The sequence below is a fragment of the Schistocerca gregaria genome, chromosome 2 (genome assembly GCF_023897955.1).
Source record: "Schistocerca gregaria isolate iqSchGreg1 chromosome 2, iqSchGreg1.2, whole genome shotgun sequence".
Classification (NCBI taxonomy): Eukaryota; Metazoa; Arthropoda; class Insecta; order Orthoptera; family Acrididae; genus Schistocerca; species Schistocerca gregaria.
In genome coordinates, this window is record NC_064921.1 from 503,516,562 (window position 1) to 503,537,815 (window position 21,254).

The 21,254-nt window shown below is 37.3% G+C and overlaps 1 protein-coding gene across 1 annotated transcript in view; it reads left to right on the forward strand.

Annotated features, from left to right (window-relative positions):
* The window catches only part of LOC126328531 (TATA-binding protein-associated factor 172), a 274,135-nt gene extending 253,310 nt beyond the window's left edge, over positions 1–20,825 (forward strand). Inside the window, exons 35-36 of the mRNA XM_049996048.1 lie at positions 11,452–11,533; positions 18,380–20,825. Of these exons, the coding sequence (XP_049852005.1) occupies positions 11,452–11,533; positions 18,380–18,565 (268 nt within the window). The 3' untranslated portion in view covers positions 18,566–20,825. The remainder of the gene's footprint in view (positions 1–11,451; positions 11,534–18,379) is intronic.
* The last annotated feature ends 429 nt before the right edge of the window (positions 20,826–21,254 follow it).

Below are 21,254 nucleotides of genomic sequence, written 5' to 3' on the forward strand. Positions count from 1 at the left end.
CTGTCCACAAAGGTGCAAATGTTAGCTCTACTAATAACTGGAAGTTAAGCCCTTAACACCTTCTTAGCGATGATGGAGACAGTAAGGTAGATCCCAGTGTGTACTGCAGACTACTTTTAATGCCCATAACATAATTTAAACAGTCTTTGCTAAGTTCAGCATTGTTTATGTGCCTAGCCAAATTTTTTGGGCCCTGGCAGGCTACTGTACCATGTATAGGGTTGCAGGAGGTACTGCTGCCACATGGAAGTTTTTGAGACTGTATTCCAGCCCAGCTAAAAGAATAGTGTAATTGCTCTGTGGCTTTAGACCTGGGATATACTAAGGTACTTGTGCATCTACATGGTGCTACAAAAAATGTGGTTCTCAGAAGCTAAGCTACTCCTACTACTTTTTGTTCAAGGATCTGAAAAAGTTTTAGTACCAGTGGAAGAGGAGTTAAATTACAACAAAAGAGAGGAAATAGATTTAAAATCAGACCATGTGTTTTATTCCGCATGAAAAAAGCAGATATAATAGGACTTTTTCCCAAAATAAACAAAGGTTTTCGTATGAATAGCATTCAGGTCTCTTCACCAGTATGCTTACATTTTCATGAGGGGATAGGAGATTTCTGTAAGGTGTCAAAGAAACTGATAAACCACTGCAACAAGATGATGATTTTAATTTTTTCAGTCTGAAATTGGGACAAAACTAAAGATAGATTCTTCAGTAGGAAACAGCAAGTTAATCCTTAACACGTTCTCTGAAGAAAACGTTAATGGAAATGACTTGTCAAGAACTAAATGGAATTAAAAGTGAAAATCGTTATTAACAAAAAATAATAATTGGTCTTTAATTTAAATTACTCATGTACTAGTAATAAACAGAGTAAAAACAAGTAAAAAGTTAGAAAAAACTAATTTGACAGGGAATTGGAAGTGCTGATTATGAGATTTTATTTAAAATTAAGGAGGTATACCAGGTCAAATTAAGCAAAAAGTACATCTCATAAAACAAGACATATTCTCGCATAAATGAAGGGGGCATATATTTAACAAAGATATCTATGCAAAACCCAAAAGATGTTTAAAGCATTAAGAAGTCAAAAGGAGATATCAAATGGAGCAAGGCAACTGTTCAGGTGAAGGTAGAAAGAGAGCATGGTAATTGTCAAAGAGAAGGTTAGTGTTCTAAACAAACAATAATTGTAACATGATAGCAAATGCTGAAATGTTGTTGTTGTTGTGGTCTTCAGTCCAGAGTCTGGTTTGATGCAGCTCTCCATGCTACTCTATCCTGTGCAAGCTTCTTCATCTCTCAGTACCCACTGCACCCTACATCCTTCTGTATCTGTTTGGTGTATTCATCTCTTGTTCTCCCTCTACGATATTTACCCTACACGCTGCCCTCCAATACTAAATTGATGATCCCTTGATGCATCAGAACATGTCCTGCCAACCGATCCCTTCTTCTGGTCAAGTTGTCCCACAAACTTCTCTTCTCCCCAATCCTATTCAATACTTCCTCATTAGTTATGTGATCTACCCATGTAATCTTCAGCATTCTTCTGTAGCACCACATTTCGAAAGCTTCTATTCTCTTTTTGTCTAAACTATTTATCGTCCACGTTTCACTTCCATACATCGCTATGCTCCATACAAATACTTTCAGAAATGACTTCCTGACACTTAAATCTATATTCGATGTTAACAAATTTCTCTTCTTCAGAAACACTTTCCTTGCCATTGCCAGTCTACATTTTATATCCTCTCTGCTTCAACCATCATCAGTTATTTTGCTACACAAATAACAAAACTCCTTTACTACTTCAAGTGTCTCATTTCCTAATCTAATTCCCTCAGCATCACCCGACTTAATTCGACTACATTCCATTATCCTCGTTTCATGTCGCTCGACTCTTATAACTGCCATCTGGTTTCTGTACAAATTGTAAATAGCCTTTTGATCCCTGTATTGTACCCCTGCCACCTTTAGAATTTGAAAGAGAGTATTCCAGTCAACATTGTCAAAAGCTTTGTCTGAGTCTACAAATGCTAGAAACGTAGGTTTGCCTTTCCTTAATCTTTCTTCTAAGATAAGTCGTAAGGTCAGTATTGCCTCTCGTGTTCCAGTATTTCTACGGAATCCAAACTGATCTTCCCCGAGGTTGGCTTCTACTAGTTTTTCCATTTGTCTGTAAAGAATTCGCGTTAGTATTTTGCAGCTGTGGCTTATTAAACTGATTGTTCAGTAATTTTCACAGCTGTCAACACCTGCTTTCTTTGGGATTGGAATTATTATATTCTTCTTGAAGTCTGAGAGTATTTCGCCTGTTTCATACATCTTGCTCACCAGATGGTAGAGTTTTGTCAGGACTGGCTATCCCAAGGCCGTCAGTAGTTCCAATGGAATGTTGTCTGCTCCAGGGACCTTGTTTCGACTTAGGTCTTTCAGTGCTCTGTCAAACTCCTCTTGCAGTATCGTATCTCCCATTTCATCTTCATCTACATCCTCTTCCATTTCCATAATATTGTCCTCAAATACATCGCCCTTGTATAGACCCTCTATATACTCCCTCCACCTTTCTGCTTTCCCTTCCTTGCTTAGAACTGGGTTTCCATCTGAGCTCTTGATGTTCATACAAGTGGTTCTCTTATCTCCAAAGGTCTCCTTAATTTTCCTGTAGGCAGTATCTGTCTTACCCCTAGTGAAATAAGCCTCTACATCCTTACATTTGTCCTCTAGCCATCCCTGCTTAGCCGTTTTGCACTTCCTGTCGATCTCATTTTTGAGACGTTTGTATTCCTTTTTGCCTGCTTCATTTACTGCATTTTTATATTTTCTCCTTTCATCAATTACATTTTTTTTCTGTTACCCAAGGATTTCTACTAGCCCTCGTCTTTTTACCTACTTGATCCTCTGCTGCCTTCACTACTTCATCCCTCAAAGCTACCCATTCTTCTTCTACTGTATTTCTTTCCCCCATTCCTGTCAATTGTTCCCTTATGCTCTCCCTGAAACTCTGTACAACCTCTGGTTCTTTCAGTTACTCCAGGTCCCATCTCCTTAAATTCCCACCTTTTTGTAGTTTCTTCAGTTTTAATCTACAGGTCATAACCAATAGATTGTGGTCAGAGTCCACATCTGCCCCTGGAAATGTCTTACAATTTAAAACCTGGTTCCTAAATCTCTCTCTTACCATTATATAATCTATCTGATACCTACTAGTATCTACAGGGTTCTTCCATGTATACAACCTTCTTTCATGATTCTTAAACCAAGTGTTAGCGATGATTAAGTTGTGCTCTGTGCAAAATTCTACCAGGTGGCTTCCTCTTTCATTTCTTATCCCCAATCCATATTCACCTACTACATTTCTTTCTCTCCCTTTTCCTACTACCGAATTCCAGTCACCCATGACTATTAAATTTTCGTCACCCTTCACTATCTGAATAAATTCTTTTATTTCATCATACATTTCTTCAATTTCTTCGTCATCTGCAGAGCTCGCTGGCATATAAACTTGTACTACTGTGGTAGGCATGGGCTTCGTGTCTATCTTGGCCACTATAATACGTTCACTATGCTGTTTGTAGTAGCTTACCCGCACTCCTATTTTCCATTCATTATTAAACCTACTCCTGCATTACCCCTAATTGATTTTGTATTTATAACCCTGTAGTCACCTGACCAGAAGTCTTGTTCCTCCTGGCACCGAACTTCACTAATTCCCACTATATCTAACTTTAACCTATCCATTTCCCTTTTTAAATTTTCTAACCTGCCTGCCCAGTTAAGTGATCTGACATTCCACACTCCGATCCGTAGAATGCCAGTTTTCTTTCTCCTGATAGCGTCATCCTCTTAATAGTCCCCGCCCGGAGATCCAAATGGTGGACTATTTTACCTCCGGAATATTTTACCCAAGAGGACGCCATCATCATTTAATCATACAGTAAAGCTGCATGCCCTCGGGAAAAATTACGGCCGTAGTGCCCCCTTGCTTTCAGCCGTTCGCAGTACCAGAACAGCAAGGCTATTTTGGTTAGTGTTACAAGGCCAGATCAGTCAATCATCCAGACCGTTGCCCTTGCAACTACTGAAATGCTGCTGCCCCTCTTCAGGAACCACACGTTTGTCTGGCCTCTCAACAAATGCCCCTCCGTTGTGGTAGCACCTACGGTACGGCTATCTGTATCGCTGTGGCACGCAAGCCTCCCCACCAACTGCAAGGTCCATGGTCCATGGTTCATGCTGAAATAAACAATAATATTAAAACATGTCTCAGAGGTGATAAGAGGTGTCACAGCAAAAATTTGCTAAGAGGAACAATTGAAAATATTGACACTGTGATGGAGACAAAACAAAATGTGTTAAGCTAATGCTAGAGAAAGCAAGGGGAAACTACAGCTGTAATTGTTCTCGAGGGCATGCAACTTTACTGTATGGTTAAATGATGATGGCATCTTCTTGGGTAACATATTCTGGATGTAAAATAGTACCCCATTTGGATCTCCGGGCGGGGACTACTCAAGAGAACGTTGTTATCAGGAGAAAGAAAACTGGCGTTCTATGGATCGGAGCGTGGAATGTCAGATCCCTCAATCGGGCAGGTAGGTTAGCAAATTTAAAAAGGGAAATGGATAGGTTAAAATTAGATGTAGTGGGAATTAGTGAAGTTCGGAGGCAGAAGGAACAAGACTTTTTGGTCATGTGAATACAGGGTTATAAATACAAAATCAAATAGAGGTAATGCAGGAGTAGGCTTAATAATGAAAAAAACTAGGAGTGCGGGTAAGCTACTACAAACAGCATAGTGAACGCATTATTGTGGCTAAGATAGACACGAAGCCCATGTCTACTACAGTAGTACAAGTTTATATGCCAACTAGCTCTGCAGAGGATGAAGAAATTGATGAAATGTATGATGAGATAAAAGAATTATTCAGGCAGTGAAGGGAGACGAAAATTTAATAATCATGGGTGACTGGAATTCGTCAGTAGGAAAAGGGAGAGAAGGAAACATAGTATTGGGGTTAAGAAATGAAAGAGGATGCCGTCTGGTAGAATTTTGCGTAGAGCATAACTTAATCATAGTTAACACTTGGTTCAAGAATCATGAAAGAAGGTTGTATACATGGAAGAATCCTGAAGATACTAAAAGGTTTCAGATAGCTTATATAATGGTAAGAGAGAGATTTAGGAACCAGGTTTTAAATTGTAAGACATTTCCAGGGGCAGATGTGGACTCTGACCATAATCTATCGGTTATGAATTGTAATTAAAACTGAAGAAACTGCAAAAAGTTGGGGATTTAAGGAAATGAGACGAGGATAAACTGACTAAACCAGAGGTTGTACAGCGTTTCAGGGAGAGCATAAGGGAACAATTGACAGGAATGGGGGAAAGAAATACAGTAGGAGAAGAATGGGTAGCTCTGAGGGATGAAGTAGTGAAGGCAGCAGAGGATCAAGTAGGTAAAATTACGACGGCTAGTAGAAATCCTTGTGTAACAGAAGAAATATTGAATTTAATTAATGAAAGTAGAAAGTATAAAAATGCAGAAAATGAAGCAGGCAAAAAGGAATACAAACATCTCGAAAATGAGATCGACAGGAAGTGCAAAATGGCTAAGCAGGGATGGCTAGAGGACAAATGTAAAGATGTAGAGGCTTATCTCACTAGGGGTAAGATAGATACTGCCTACAGCAAAATTAAAGAGACCTTTGAAGAAAAGAGAGCCACTTGTATGAATATCAAGAGGTCAGATGGAAACCCAGTTTTAAGTGAAGAAGGGAAAGCAGAAAGGTGGAAGGAGTATATAGAGGGTCTATACAAGGGCGATCTACTTGAGGACAATATTGTAGAAATGGAAGAGGATACAGATGAAGATGAAATGGGAGATACGATACTGCGTGAAGAGTTTGACAGAGCACCGAAAGACTTGAGTCGAAAAAAGCCCCCGGGAGTAGACAACATTCCATTAGAACTACTGACGGCCTTGGGAGAGCTAGTCCTGACAAAACTCTATCATCTGGTGAGCAAGATGTATGAGACAGGTAAAATACCCTCCGACTTCAAGAAGAATATAATAATTCCAATCCCAAAGAAAGCAGGTGTTGACAGATGTGAAAATTACTGAACAATCAGTTTAATAAGCCACAGCTGCAAAATACAAATGCGAATTCTTTACAAACGAATGGAAAAACTGGTTGAAGCCGACCTCAGGGAAGATCAGTTTGGATTCCGTAGAAATATTTTAACATGTGAGGCATTACTGACCTTACGACTTATCTTAGAAGAAAGATTAAGGAAAGGCAAACCTACATTTCTAGCATTTGTAGACTTAGAGAAAGCTTTTGACAATTTTGACTGGAATACTTGCTTTCAAATTCTAATGGTGGCAGGGGTAAAATACAGGGAGCAAAAGGCTATTTACAATTTGTACAGAAATCAGATGGCAGTTATAAGAGTCGAGGGACATGAAAGGGAAGCAGTGGTTGGGAAGGGAGTGAGGTTGGGTTGTAGCTTGTCCCCGATGTTATTCAATTTGTTTATTAAGCAATCTATAAAGGGAGCAATAGAAAAGTTCGGAGTAGGCATTAAAATCCATGGGAAAGAAATAAAAACTTTGAGGTTCTCCGATGACATTGTAATTCTGTCAGAGACAACAAAAGACTTGGAAGAGCAGTTGAATGGAGTGGACAGTGTCTTGAAAGGAGGATGTAAGATGAACATCAACAAAAGCAAAACGAGGATAATGGAATGCAGTCTAATTAACTCTGGTGATGCTGAGGGAATTAGATTATGAAATGAGACACTTAAAGTAGTAACCGAGTTTTGCTATTTGGAGAACAAAATAGCTGATTATGGCCGAAGTAGAGAGGATATGAAATGTAGACTGGCAATGCCAAGGAAAGTGTTTGTGAAGAAGAGAAATTTGTTAACATCGAGTATAGATTCAAGTGTCAGGAAGTCATTTATGAAAGTATTTGTATGGAGTGTAGCCATGTATGGAAGTGATACATGGACGATAAATAGTTTAGACAAAAAGAGAATAGAAGCTTTCGAAATGTGGTGCTACAGAAGAATGCTGAAGATTAGATGGGTAGATCACATAACTAATGAGAAGGTATTGAATAGAATTGGGGAGAAGAGGAGTTTTTGGCACAACTTGACTAGAAGAAGGGATTGGTTGGTAGGACATGTCCTGAGGCATCAGGGCATCACAAATTTAGCATTCTCCAGTGTGGAGGGAAAAAATCGTAGAGGGAGACAAAGAGATGAATTCACTAAGCAGATTCAGAAGGATGTAGGTTGCAGTAAGTACTGGGAGATGAAGAAGCTTGCACAGGATAGAGTAACATGGAGAGCTGCATCAAACCAGTCTCAGGACTGAAGACCACAACAACAACAACAACAATGATGCTTAAGTTAAGAAGCTCAGTAATCGTAATATCCAAAAAAAAGTTTTGTACCATTTGCGTATCTGCAAGCTTATATGGCCTAGTGTTCAATTGGAGTAAGGAATTGTAGAATAAGCTTTATGAAACTAAAAAATAAGCTTACTGTGAAATAAAAACAGTCACCAAATTAAAGGCAATAAGTTTATTGACGGTTCACATCCTTTAAATTATAACCTTCAGCTGGTACCATTAAATACTGTGTTGCTACATCCCGCATACTGTAACATGCTTTGATACTCCTTGGAATGTAGTTCACAAGGTGTTAGAGTGAGTGGCCCTCCTGAAGTCATTCAGTGTTTGAGGAAGATTCCTGTGATGATGCAGAGTGTTAGTTTCAATTGTTCTAAAGGATTTTCAGTTGGATGAATGTCAGCAGATACGACAGGCAATTCCATTTGGATGATTCCTGTTTCTTTGAGGAAAGTGTTCACTAGATGGGAGAAGTGTGCTGTTGCATTTTGGTTCGGAAAGATTGTTCATAATGGTCACATAGACATCAAATTGATTGTGCAGAGATGGTGCGTACTGTCTAGGTCAAAAAAGTGTGCTCCCATTTGAGTAATATGCATGTCAGTCTTGTAGATTCTATTAGACTTAGAGATAGCAGGAAATTCAGGGAAAGAGTCACGCAAAATGAAGATTCGTCTGTAACTGAACCAGAATGTTTCCAATGTGTACTATGAGCTTTAACTTACAGTGATGAAACAGAGTCTCATAATTCCAAAATTGCTCAAGTGGAAGTTGTTACCACAACAAGTAAAACATTGTGTACACATAATGTGCTAATAAATTTTGGAATGTTAGTCTTCTATTGCTCACTAAGGATGACTGGCAGGTGCTCTGTAGCAGTAATGTGAAGTGTACTTAATGACGATCGACTACAAGCCCAAAATTTCTCGAAACACTCAACTAAATTTTCCTGGAAAATCTTAAATCTGACATTAGACAGCAGAGATACATATAGGTAGAGTTGGTCTTTATTCAGTAGGGGCTTTCAAGTGCCTGTCGGAGGTGGTGATAATGCTTTGGATCAAAATCTTTACATTTTGAAGTTAACTGGTTTTATATTGATTGTGATAATAGTCAGAATTCAAGGACAACAAAGCTTACAACCAACAGGTCATCAGTTTTGTTCCTCATTTGCACAATTGTACATATTTGGGTATAGCAGCTCTAGTATGACGTTCAATTGTTGCATTTTTGAGAAATAAAGGTTCAAAGTGTTATGAACCTGTTGAATGCCGTATGAGAGCACCAGCTGCTAACAGTAAGGTTAATGCAACTGGTTAAGGTGCAAACCTAGAAGTCTACTTGTATTGCGTTCAAGTCTGCTTATTTTTATTTTGTTTCATCAAACACTTTAATAATAATAATAATAATAATAATAATGATCAAATCATGTTTCTCCCAAAAGGTATAATGATAATAATAACTATTATTATTATTATTATTATTATTATTATTATTATTGTTTGTTTAAGATTAGAAAGTAAAAATAAGGGGACTTGAAGTATAGGCAGACCTCTAGGTTGGCACCTAAACCAGTTACATTAACGCTGCTGTTTGACAACTGGTGTTGGTATATTGTATTCAACAGACTTGTAACACTTTAAACCCTTATTTCTAAAAAATTATGAGGAAGGCATTCTACTTGAGCTGCATTTGGTGCATGTAGGTATGTACCAGAACTGTGCAAAAGATGAGCAAAACTGGAGACTTGGTGTGTGGATGTTGTGAACAGTAGTTAATGTTTTTCTAAATCACTGTTTAGAGCAGTTGTAAATTTTTCATTGATTTTTAAGGTAAAAAGAATGTATTACATTACTATATTGTACTTATAAGTTTGTTCAGTTTTTAGGCTGACTTGTCTAATTAACAGAATGTAACATGATCTTGGTTTGTGCTATAGTGGCAGTTATACCATGTACAAGAATCATCATGTTTCTTGGGAAAGTATTCAGTAAAATTCTGATTAAATGAAAGTGCCAGAGTTGCACAAGATGACTGGACTGCAATCAAGTCTGCTGGCTTTAATCTAGTTGTCCCCAACAGCTTCACTGCTCTGGAAACTGTGAATAAGTGAAGTTTGGAGACAACCTGAGGATTTCTGGGAAACTTAACGGTGGGGGTGGGGGGGGGGGGGGGGGGGCGCTACTAGAAGATTACTGCTTTTTTAAATGATATGATGATTTCTGTGGTCCATCTAACAAATGGTCAAAATGAGGTCTGATGGAGGAGTATACATTGCCTGTCTAAGTAAGTCTGATATATCTGCTTTTGATGGACTATTTTTTTGTCTCTCCTGTTACGATAAATTCATGGAATTTATAGTAATCTATTATTTTATTCGTCTCTGGACAGTACAAAGATACAAACAAAAAAAAGAAAAAAAAACATTGTTTCTATTACAGTAAAACATGTGTGGTAACACTAACTGGAATATATCATTTTGGACATGATGCGTGTGAACAGCCGTTGCAAATTTCAGTGCATGTAAACACCAAGGAAAACACAATAATGCTCTGTGTGTGATGTGATGAAGTTTTGTAATTGTGATTTGATTTTCATATGAAAGGACTGTTGAGTTGTTTTATAAGTAAGGTAAAGTATTATCACATGATAGATTTGAACCAGAGACCGATGGATGCCATCTTATAAAATTTCGACAGTCCACTGCTCTACCAACAGAGCTGTCTGTGATGTACTACTAAGTGTGTAAAACTAATTTTTACTAACAGTTTAATTTTGTTGATTGATGCCATCCTTCTTTGTACAGTGGGAAAGTGTATCTTGGAGACAAATTGATGTTAACTTGAGAGTGCAAGACATTTAATTAAGCAAGGGAATTTGGACATCGACACGGTGGCATTTTGCCGGTACAGCGCAACCAGTTTTCACACACCTCATTCTTTGCAACACTCAAAAACACTTTTTCAATTTTTATTTATGTATTTGTACAGTGTGGTACTACAGATCATTTGTAACCCATTTTCCAAAATGTAAATCCCAAAACAAGATATCACTATGTATTAGCTTTATGACAATAGGAGCAGTGAGCTAGGCAGTGATGTCACAGGCATCACATGACTCAAATTGAGTGTTTTGCATGCTTTCAAATTATTTTAATTTCATTTCCGTTTTTATAAAAGGATACTGAAAGTCAAGAAGGAAAAAAGCATGTTATGAGCATAAAATGACATAATTAACCATTGAAGGTGATTTACAGAAAATAGTCAAATACCCTATTGGTAACAGATAGAGCAATGTTAGAACTATTTTTTGAGATAATGACAAAGAGAATAGCTTGTCCCTCAATTCTCTTTTGTGTACAATTTTTATGACGCCGGTGTTGTGTGTGCAGGACATATTTAAGACACATGATAATCAAAACCTTCAATGCTACATAAGTACCTTCATAATTGTATAGTGGACTCCATTAACACTACCATGATTTAAATTTTCTGCAGTCCCCATATTTGCTCCACATCTTCTTTCTTGTCAACCCAGCCAAACTTGAAACACTGGGCTATAAAGGGATCGTATTATTACTTAAACTAAAAGGAAAAAAAGGCCACCAACAGATATGTTTTGGAAAAACTCATAGTACTGCATTTTATAGAGATTAAAACATTCACATTTTCAAGTTACTTATGTCTGATTTGATTAATTTGGTATGATTCTCAAAAAGTTGGGTTGATGTTAAATCAGTTTGGTTGATGTTAAATCATACTGTTATAGATAATCCACTAATGAACTTTTATTGCGCTTAAAAAGATTGCTTTTAGCAATGACTCTGGAACTTCATTCATAAACAGTGTTCTTATAGGAAAAAAATCACATATGCTACTGCACAGAGAAATTTGATTATCTTTTTCACAGTATAGACAGACTAACGAAGGATGATGTGGTGCTAATTTTGTACTGATGATGTTACTAGTATTTACACTAAAACATGGTTGTGTTACTGAAATAGAATAACACATTGAATGAATGTAATTTACAGGCTTCAAAAATTCAAGCTCTTGACTGCAAATACAGTAATTAGCAGTGAGAATGCAAGCATGGAAACAATGGGAACAGAACAGGTAAGCTGTAGTTAAAATTAATATTAACTTGTGCCAGGGTGTGGATGTTGATTTTATAGACATATATATGATAAACAGTAGGAGCATAATGCAAACCATAACAAATATGAAACGTGTTCATTACAGTTTACTATTATTATTATTATTATTATTATTATTATTATAGGTAAACCGTATGAATTGAGATCTTAAATGTAAAGTAGATGCTGAAATGTATGTAGTTAGGACTTGTAGAAAAATTATTTTCTTATGGCAGTGTCATGTTGGAAGAAGATTCAACTCACGATAGCCGCGTGGGATTAGCCGAGCGGTTTAAGGCGCTGCAGTCATGGACTGTGCGGCTGGTCCCGGCGGAGGTTCGATCCTCCCTCAGGCATGGGAGTGTGTGTTTGTCCTTAGGATAATTTAGGTTAAGTAGTGTGTAAGCTTAGGGACTGATGACCTTAGCAGTTAAGTCCCATAAGATTTCACACACATTTAAACATTTTTGAACTCTTGATAACCTTTAACCACTTAGCCTATGGCTTTTCAATAGTTGGCTAACCCTTTTAGCAATCTGTGATTACTGCCCTATCCTCTTAAAGTGTGATTGTGACAAAGTATCACCATGCAGCATAGAACATTCACACAATTCCTTAGCCCACAGTACTTGCTCTCCCTTCATTTTTACTGGATGATCATTGTTAGAGGTAATCCAAATGCTAACTACTTACTTTAAAAAAAAAAAAAAAAAAAAAAAAAAAGCCTGACACTATGCTGTCTATATAATGTTATTTTATTTTGTTTCCAATTTCAGTTCTGAACCATCATCAAAGGCTGGAAAATCATCACAGATGTATCACATACCATACATGCTTTAACATAAGTTACCACAGGAAACCATAATTGCCTAGCCAATATAAAATCAAAAATTGTAAAAATACAAAAATATGATGCCACATTGACACAAGGACCCTACCATTGATGATGGTTCAGAACCGAAACCTTTAGCAAGATAAAATAACATTTATTTTTTGTGTATGTGCGGATGGATATGTGTGTGTGTGCGCGAGTGTACATCTGTCCTTTTTTCCCCCTAAGGTAAGTCTTTCCACTCCCGGTATTGGAATGACTCCTTACCCTCTCCCTTAAAACCCACATCCTTTCGTCTTTCCCTCTCCTTCCCTCTTTTCTGAAGAAGCAACCGTCTGTTGCGAAAGCTGGAAATTCTGTGTGTGTGTGTGTTTTATTTATTGTGCCTGTCTACCGGCGCTTTCCCGCTTGGTAAGTCTTGGAATCTTTTGTTTTTAATATATTTTTCCCATGTGGAAGTTTCTTTCTATAATATTTAACTTAGATATTTTTGGCCGTAAGTTACCGACCAAATACCAAGTGTGACATGCACACTGAATGGTTTTCAGGTACTGCGGCAGCCAATCTTACTCATGCTGAAACCATATCCCATATTCTCTTTAATAGTGACTGTTGATGGGTACCAAATACTACTATCTTGCAGGGAGTGTCTTCTGTACGTGAATTCATTGTTGAAGTAGTGCATAAAAATAGTGATGACTAATTACAGTGACTCCAGTTAATTAAAAGATGTTTGACACTGGTTTGTGCTTTCATTTTTAAATATGGTTTTTGTGCAGTCTTACATTACTGACAAGCATTTCACAATCTCTAGTACTGTTGGAATAGTGTTGATTCACTTGCAAAGCCCTTTGCTCATCAATTTTATATGACAGAGATTTATAACAATTTTCAGCCAAACTCGTACAGTCAATCTTTGTTTTGTATAATTCCGTGGTAAATTAGATGGGCCTCAGTAGCAGCCATTACTTAATAAAGATCGGAAATTTTCTTCATCATGAAATTAACAGTGTTTACATGCACTGCATTTGATTTACTACAGTAAAACACCTTTTTATTTTTAAATAGTAAGCAGTGTGTTTTACTAGTTTAGGATATAGGAGCTTACTTTTCCTAAAAGTCTGTCACAAAAATCTTTTTGTTGGCTGTATTTCAACTCTTTCACTCATAAGAAGAGCATGAATTGAATACGCACCACATATGCAGTTATAGAGCATAACTGTGTGTACACTGTCCCATTTCATACCACTCAGAAAACTTTATATGTTTGGTTAGTTGAATAGCAGAGTTCGTAGATCATTCACAGTGGGTCACAGTCTTTGTGCTGTTCATATTAATACAATTCACACATTGTTTTCATTGAGAGTGTGTAATCTCCATTCACTGTGTCTGCAAAATATTGTTATACATTCAGATGAACATCACAATTCAGAGTTGATTCACCATTAATCACTGTCCAGTTGTCATCCATGTTGATATGGTACACATCATTTTTAGCATTTTAGCAGCGTCATGGCACACAAAATCAACAATTAGCCGTACTTTCATTATCTTGTACCCACTTATGCACTATCAGTACTTCATTCTCAACTCCTGTACAAGCTCTCATAATAAAGGTCTCCTACTCATACATTAAAACTCTGTAGTCTAACAGATGCAGTTACAATGAGGTTAACAACCAGACACTATAAAATAATACAAATATTACTTACATAGGCTCACAAGAGCTACAACATTAGTCGCTCTCTCAACACTGTGGCCCAACTGGGGATTTACATTAGCTCACCTACTTTTTAGTTTTGGGTATCGTGTTTGTACAGTTTACTTCCATAAAATACTATGCACAGATGGACACTGAAATCACTATCCAAAGAAATTCTGTCAATCTTCAGCCTTCTTTAAAGAATCATCACAAGGTGATGCTGACACCCTTGTATGCTTGAATATACCAATTCCCATCAGATAATTGAAGTTAAGCAATGTTAGGCTAGCTTGTACTTGGATGGGTAAACCACATGGATATGCACGTGCAGTTGGCTGCTTTCCCTTTGTCTTTACAGCAAAGAGCGGGAGGTTAGTGGAATAAAATCGCAATCAGCAGTCTGTGCACCAATAATGCTGTTGATGGTGATCCATCCGTCGGATGGGGACATTAAGCTTGGCACCCGTTACAGTCACCTGTAGTTGATGCATACACTTAAAACATGCAAATCCCACACCTCACAAAAGAAAGTTGACTGTGTGTGAATGACAGAAAAACATTTAGAATAAGGTAGCTGAAACTGCTGTTCAGGGTGTCCTATCTAACAGTGTCATACGAGGGTGGTTTGAAAAGTTCTCAGAATGGAATAGAAAAAAGGTACTTACATAAAAAAAGTTGACTCTGTGTGAATGACAGAAAAACATTTAGAATAAGGTAGCTGAAACAGCTGTTCAGGGTGTCCTAGCTAACGGTGTCATACAGGGGTGGTTTGAAAAGTTCTCAGAATAGAAAAAAGGTACTTACATCACTGAAACATTTTTCAATGTAGTCTCCTTGCATTAGCAATTGGTCCAGTGATGTTCCAGTACCTTGATCCCATTTCAAAAGTGACCTTCCTCCAGGCCTACAAAATAGTTGTCAACTCCGGCTATCAGTTCTTCATTTGAACTGAATCTTCGCCCAACAAGAAAAAATTTCAGTTTTGGGAAAAGATGGAAGTCTGACGGAGCCATGTCAGGTGAATAAGGTGGGAGTGGCAACAATTCATACCTTAGTTCGCGTAATTTTGCCATGTGTGTGTGGGCGCGCATTGTCTTGTCGCGGCACCCATCTTGCAGATAATTTTTTTCATTTCTAATTCTTCAGTTAAAATGTGATATACACTTTCAGATGACATCTGGCAAGCGTGATCCTACATGAGCATTTTTTGCCTTTTACAATGATTTCTGAAGTAGTGACACATCTTTGCTGACCAATGTGCAGATCATCATCTAAGTTCTCCTGACCAAATTTAAATTCATTTGTCCACTTGGCAACAGTTTAATATGAAGGAGCAGAGTCCCCAGTGTATTCTGGAAATCAACATGAATGTCCTTTTCTTTCATACCTTTGTTTACAAAGTACTTAATCACTGCTCGAATCTCAATTTTTTTCTATCTTCGCAAATCACTACATGAGAAGAAAAACAGAGCCACATCACCACCATAGCTCTCTTCCAAGAGCACTGACATGGCACATGTTTACAGGCAACACTCCTATGAATATCATGTGAACAACTCACGCTAGCACTGTCCTCTCGTGATGATTCCGAGAACTTTTCAAACCACCCTAGTACTACTACCCCCCCCCCCCCTCCACCCCCGTAGGTGGTAACATTATTGATTAATTTTACATGGGAAGTGGGGCTCAAATAACCAAAATTATGACTGTCCACACTTTCCTTAAATCACTTCAGGTGAATTCCAGGATGATTTCTTTGAACAGGCTGTGACTACTTTCCTGCCCGTCCTTGTTGAGTTCAGGCTTGTCCTTTATGTGTAAAAACTATATAATTGACAAGGGAGGAAATCCTAATCTTTCTTCAGTAGCACATCGAGTTGACTCCTGTAGATGTATAAGCACTGCAGTGAACTGTGCTGCATCATAACTGTGCAGTATTCATTGTTGTTATATATAGCTCTAATAGAGTTTTGACAGTAATTAGCTCCTGGCAGGTGTAGTAATTACTGTGATCTTTGGTGCGAAAACGAATTTCAGCAGATAATTCCACGGACACAAAAATAATAGAAAAGAAAAATATAATGCACAGGATTGAATATGGTTGAGGAAAAGTACAGTAAGTAATTTAGTAACAGTAAGCAGCATTTTTTACAGTTCATTAAATTATATCATAAAGGTTATATTTGTAGAAACAGGGATAACAATAAAATGTCACTGATCAGAATGTCAGATTAAAAAAAAATTATATATGCTTCATATTAAAAAAACGCACAAAAGAGCACTAAGTGCAGTTACAACTTCCAGGCTGGGAGGCCGTCTTCAGAATGTAAAACTATTCCCTATTGTTTCATTCCTATTGCAGAAGACATTTACGGAGGTAAAACAGCAGCTCCAAAGAGTTCACCTGCTGTCAGAGGTGAAATGTCAGGGAACAGTTTCATATACGAGGGTTGGAACTTTAATAGTAGCAACTATTTATTTACAGCTCATACAAAATAAATACCTGTTTCAATGTTTTACTGACCTTCAAAGTAGTCACCAGCATTGTGTAAAACCCTTTGCCAGCGATGTGGAAGTCGTAGGGTACTCTTAGCTGTGCCAGATGTGTTGACAGTTCGAGCAGCTTGGTCTATAGCCCGACGAATTTGTAGTAGTTCTGAAGCGAATGCCATGAAGTGTTTCCTTCAGTTTAGAAATAGAGTTAAACTCACGAGGGCTTAAGTCAGGAGAGTAGAGTAGGTGGTATAGCACTTAGCAGCCCCATCAGTCAAACAAATCAGTAACAGCTTGCACTTTATGTTCTTGAGTATTGTCCTGCAAAGTGATGGTCAGGTACTGCAGAAAGTGTCATCACTTCTGTTTCTGTGCTGTTCATTTTTGGAGCACAACCTACGACCAGCATTCTGCAGGACCTGACCATCATTTTGCAGGACAGTGCTCAAGCACGTACAGTGCAAGCTGTTACTGATTTGTTTGATTGTTGGAGCTGCTAAGTGCTATACCAGCTACTGCACTTCCTTGACTGAAGCCCTTGTGAGTTCAACTCGGTTTCTAAACTGAAGGAGACACTTCATGGCATTAACTTCAGAACTGCTACAAACTCGTCGGGCTATAGACCATGCCGCTTGAACTGGCACTGCTAAGAGTATCCTATGACTCCCGCATCACTGGCAATGGGTTATACACAATGCTGGTGACTACTTTGAAGGTTAGTAAAGCTTTGAATCATGTTTCTTTTTGGTACAAGCTGTAAATAAATAGTTGTCACTATTAAAGTTCCAACCCTCGTACAAACCATGGCCTCCCAGCCTAGAGATTTGAAATGCGATGGACACAAGCTGTGAAAGCATATACTTTGTGATTAAAGACTGCAGAATTTTTTTCTAAGCTCACAGCTATTTTTGGAACATCTTTATAAATTTGTCAGTAATGAACAGAACCTAGGTTAAAAAGATACAATCAGTTAAGCAAAAGCATGGTCAGTATTAAACACACTGCTTTCACAGCCCAAAAGAAGGAACCTTTGTGTTTCATGCAGTGCTCATAAGCGTTAGTTTGTTTTGAATTCCTGGCTGAGATACACTTCAGTGCAACTTACTTGTCGCATTCTGAGGTTGTGTTTCTGTGTAGACAACCCAAAAGTCCGAAATTGAGTGTTGCCACACTTCTAAATATACAGGGAAATCAAAGCCATTTGTACAAAAGTGGGTAACATGTTATAAGATGGTTAAAAATGTGAATGACTTTAAGGGACATGGTTAGCTGATAAAGTGACTTAAAAGTGGAAAAAATTGATTATTAAACTTTTTCTGGGAACCCGCTCTTAACACTGTGTCAAGTGCAACCAAAATTCACTTTGAAACAACTGTCAATGGAAATTTTATGCATATTGGATGTCTCTTCTACGTGAGCATGCAGAAAATTTGGTTTCAAGCATACCTCTGAGATGCCATGCAGTTATTAACGCTGCAAGTGACTGGATGTATTACTGATTGCATTTTTCTTTTGTTCATATATGATGCATATAAATGTTCTAGTTTTTGTCAAATTCATTTTACTTAACAGACTGTAGATCTCTCTACAGACTGTAGATCTCTCTCTCTCTCTCTCTCTCTCTCACACACACACACACACACACACACACACACACACACACACACACACACACACACACCCCCACCCTCCTAATCCCTCCTGCTCCTCTCTATATAGTAGTATAATACAGTATATATTAGGATATATAGTTCATGTAGAACCACATGCTATTTATTTATTTTTCTTTATATTTGCAGCTACTTGATTTATTTTCTCTGGATGACAAGAGGAAGGATATTGCCCATTCTTCTAGCTCACATTCACAGCTTAGTGGAGTTAGCATGAAAACTGTTTTAGAAACTCTGCCTGATTTGTGGGAGGACAAACAGTACGAAGAAGAGTATGACCTTTCAACCTTCATGCAATCTCTTAAGAAAGAGTGATATGTGTGTTTTTTTAATCTCTCTCTCTCTCTCTCTCTCTCTCTCTCTCTCTCTCTCTCTCTCTCTCTCTCTGTGTGTGTGTGTGTGTGTGTGTGTGTGTGTGTGTGTGTGTGTGTGTGTGTGTGTGTGTGTGTGCGCGTGCGCGTGCGCGTGCATGCGTGCGTTTAGAGTGAGAGAGATCCAATAATGGATAGTAGGAACTGCATATGTACAGTTATTTTTATACATTTCAATTTTTTAAAGAAGACAGGAAGAGAGATAGAACTGACTCATTAGCGTCTTCGTTTTGGATATCTGTATCATCACAAATATCGCCTAAAACATGAAAATAAGAATGTCACTGATTGTGTTATTCTTAACTGAGTGTGAACTGACCACTTCCAAGATTTTAAAAATTTAATGAAGTAGCTTCAAAAGCAAATTATTTCCATTGTCGTTTATTACAAGTGACTCTCAGTGACCTGTGGATTAGCTTATTGTAAGATAATTGGTGTTACCATTTACTTATTTTGTTATGTGCATATGTGATGTACATATGAAAGGTGCTTTTGGTGCAAAAAGCTATGTCACATGTACACATATAAATTAGCTGTGGTTAAATGAAGTATTGAACTGTAACTTTTCAATAAATATTTGCACCCAGTCCGTAAGTCTGACAGACGGTGCTCATTTTAAACTAATAGTAATTATCTGTGAAATTTTAGAAATTTCATGAAAGGTGGCTGTGTTATTTACCTCAGAATTCAGTTATAACAACAGTTTACTTTTACAAATCACAGAATGAGGTAACAATAATGACAGTATCTTAAGTACAAATTTGATTAAAGCTATTTTATGTTTTTAATTTTAAGTGATTTGTAGCTTATTGGTAACAAGCAATAAAAGGACATGTCTATTCATTTAAGAAAGAATTTTCATGATTTTGAATTTTCTCTTTCCTGAAAACTCATATTTTATGTAGTTCTTCGAATGTGATGATGGAATATGTATGAGCAGGAAACAATTAAAAAAGTTTTTAGATGGTGTTTTTTTATTGCTTGTGCTGTAGTGAGTGTTAGAACATCACACATAAGTAAACTGGTACAAATTTTAATGTAATATCAGATGCTCTTTTCTCAGTTTGAAGAATTCTTTTTGCCTTGTTAGACTGCCAATAATTTAATTTGGAAGTAGACAGTGTACACTGAAATAGACTGATAATATGTGCTGAGATTAATTCAGAATTTGTTTAGTGTGTATGTCTTTTGGAAGCAAGTTGCACAAGTAATGTTTAATTTTAGGCTCGATAAATTATGTATACATGTCTCTTACAACTATATCGAATCTCTCTGACTAGCTTGAAGGAATATGGCACACTCTATGAAGTCACACTTCAACACACTGAGAGAAAGAAAATTGTGCATTGAAGATCTGTACTGAGCAAGACTCATTAAAATGTAGATATTAATGATACCCTCTTCTTCCCTGCTGCTTCATAGGTTATTGAATAGGTAATTGAACAGAGGTAGGTCTTTATGGCCTTCATTCAGTTCAGTTGACATCATTATTTACTTATATTGTTTGCATCCCGTAGGTTAAATTACAAAGTACCTATAGCTTCATGAATGTTTTATGGATTCAGAATTTCAAACATTGTGTTCATTTCAGTGGAAACAAAACAGTGCAAAGAGGAACTGCTAGCAAACAATACTTTCTTGTTTTGATCCTTTCTGTATTCAGTTTACCTCAACAAACTGTATATGATTGAAGTGCACCATATAGAAAGGAAAAATTGGAAGGGGATGCTGAGGGATCAATGCAGGGAGGAGCATATTTACCGGCTGAATGCCTCATAAAGGCCACATAATGCAAAACAAACAAATAATTTGACATATAAATGTCCTCTATCACATACTAAAAAAATGTGGTAGCAGAATATTTATTTACACAATATGAGATCAGTAAATTAAATTCATATTATTTTTCCACTATCAACAAACAAATTATTAAGCATAATCTATCTTGTGTGACAATATAGCATAATATGGCCAGTTGGCATCCAGTTTTCCTACAGGTGAAAATGTTTTCACTTTCCCTTTTGCCCTCTCTGAGCCATAAATTGCAGTATTCTCATCTTGTAATTTTGTATTGCATGCGGCATAAGTACAGAACATTAGGACTTTTGTGTAATTATTTAAGGACTTTTTCTCATTATTGTATGTGCATTTATATTTGTGCAGTGATAATAAAACTTTGATCATTCACTTTTATATGAAAAGAAGGAGTAACCTGTGTATATCTTAATTCCTGCTTTGCTTAGACCACAAAGAGTGGCATTAACTTGTCTCACATCAGCATTATTTTTAGAAACTGGACAAATATCTACAGTCCACTTTAATACAGAGTTTTCATATAAAGGGAAAATTTAAATTAGCTATACATTTATGTTATATTTTAGCAAAATCCATTTTTTATGCAGTGATCTTGACAAAATACCCACAACAAAAGAAAGAACCAGTGCTGTCTGTGCCTGTTTGTGTGGGTTGACTTACAAATAGGTGCAGGAGGATTTCACGTCTAAATTTGGAAAGCATGCGCCACAAGAGTCAAGAACAAATTCAAACCTACAGGTAATGTTGGTGAGGAGGAATATTAGGGAGGCTGTTCTTAGCACAAGAAATATTCAATTTGCATTTGCCAGGATATTGAG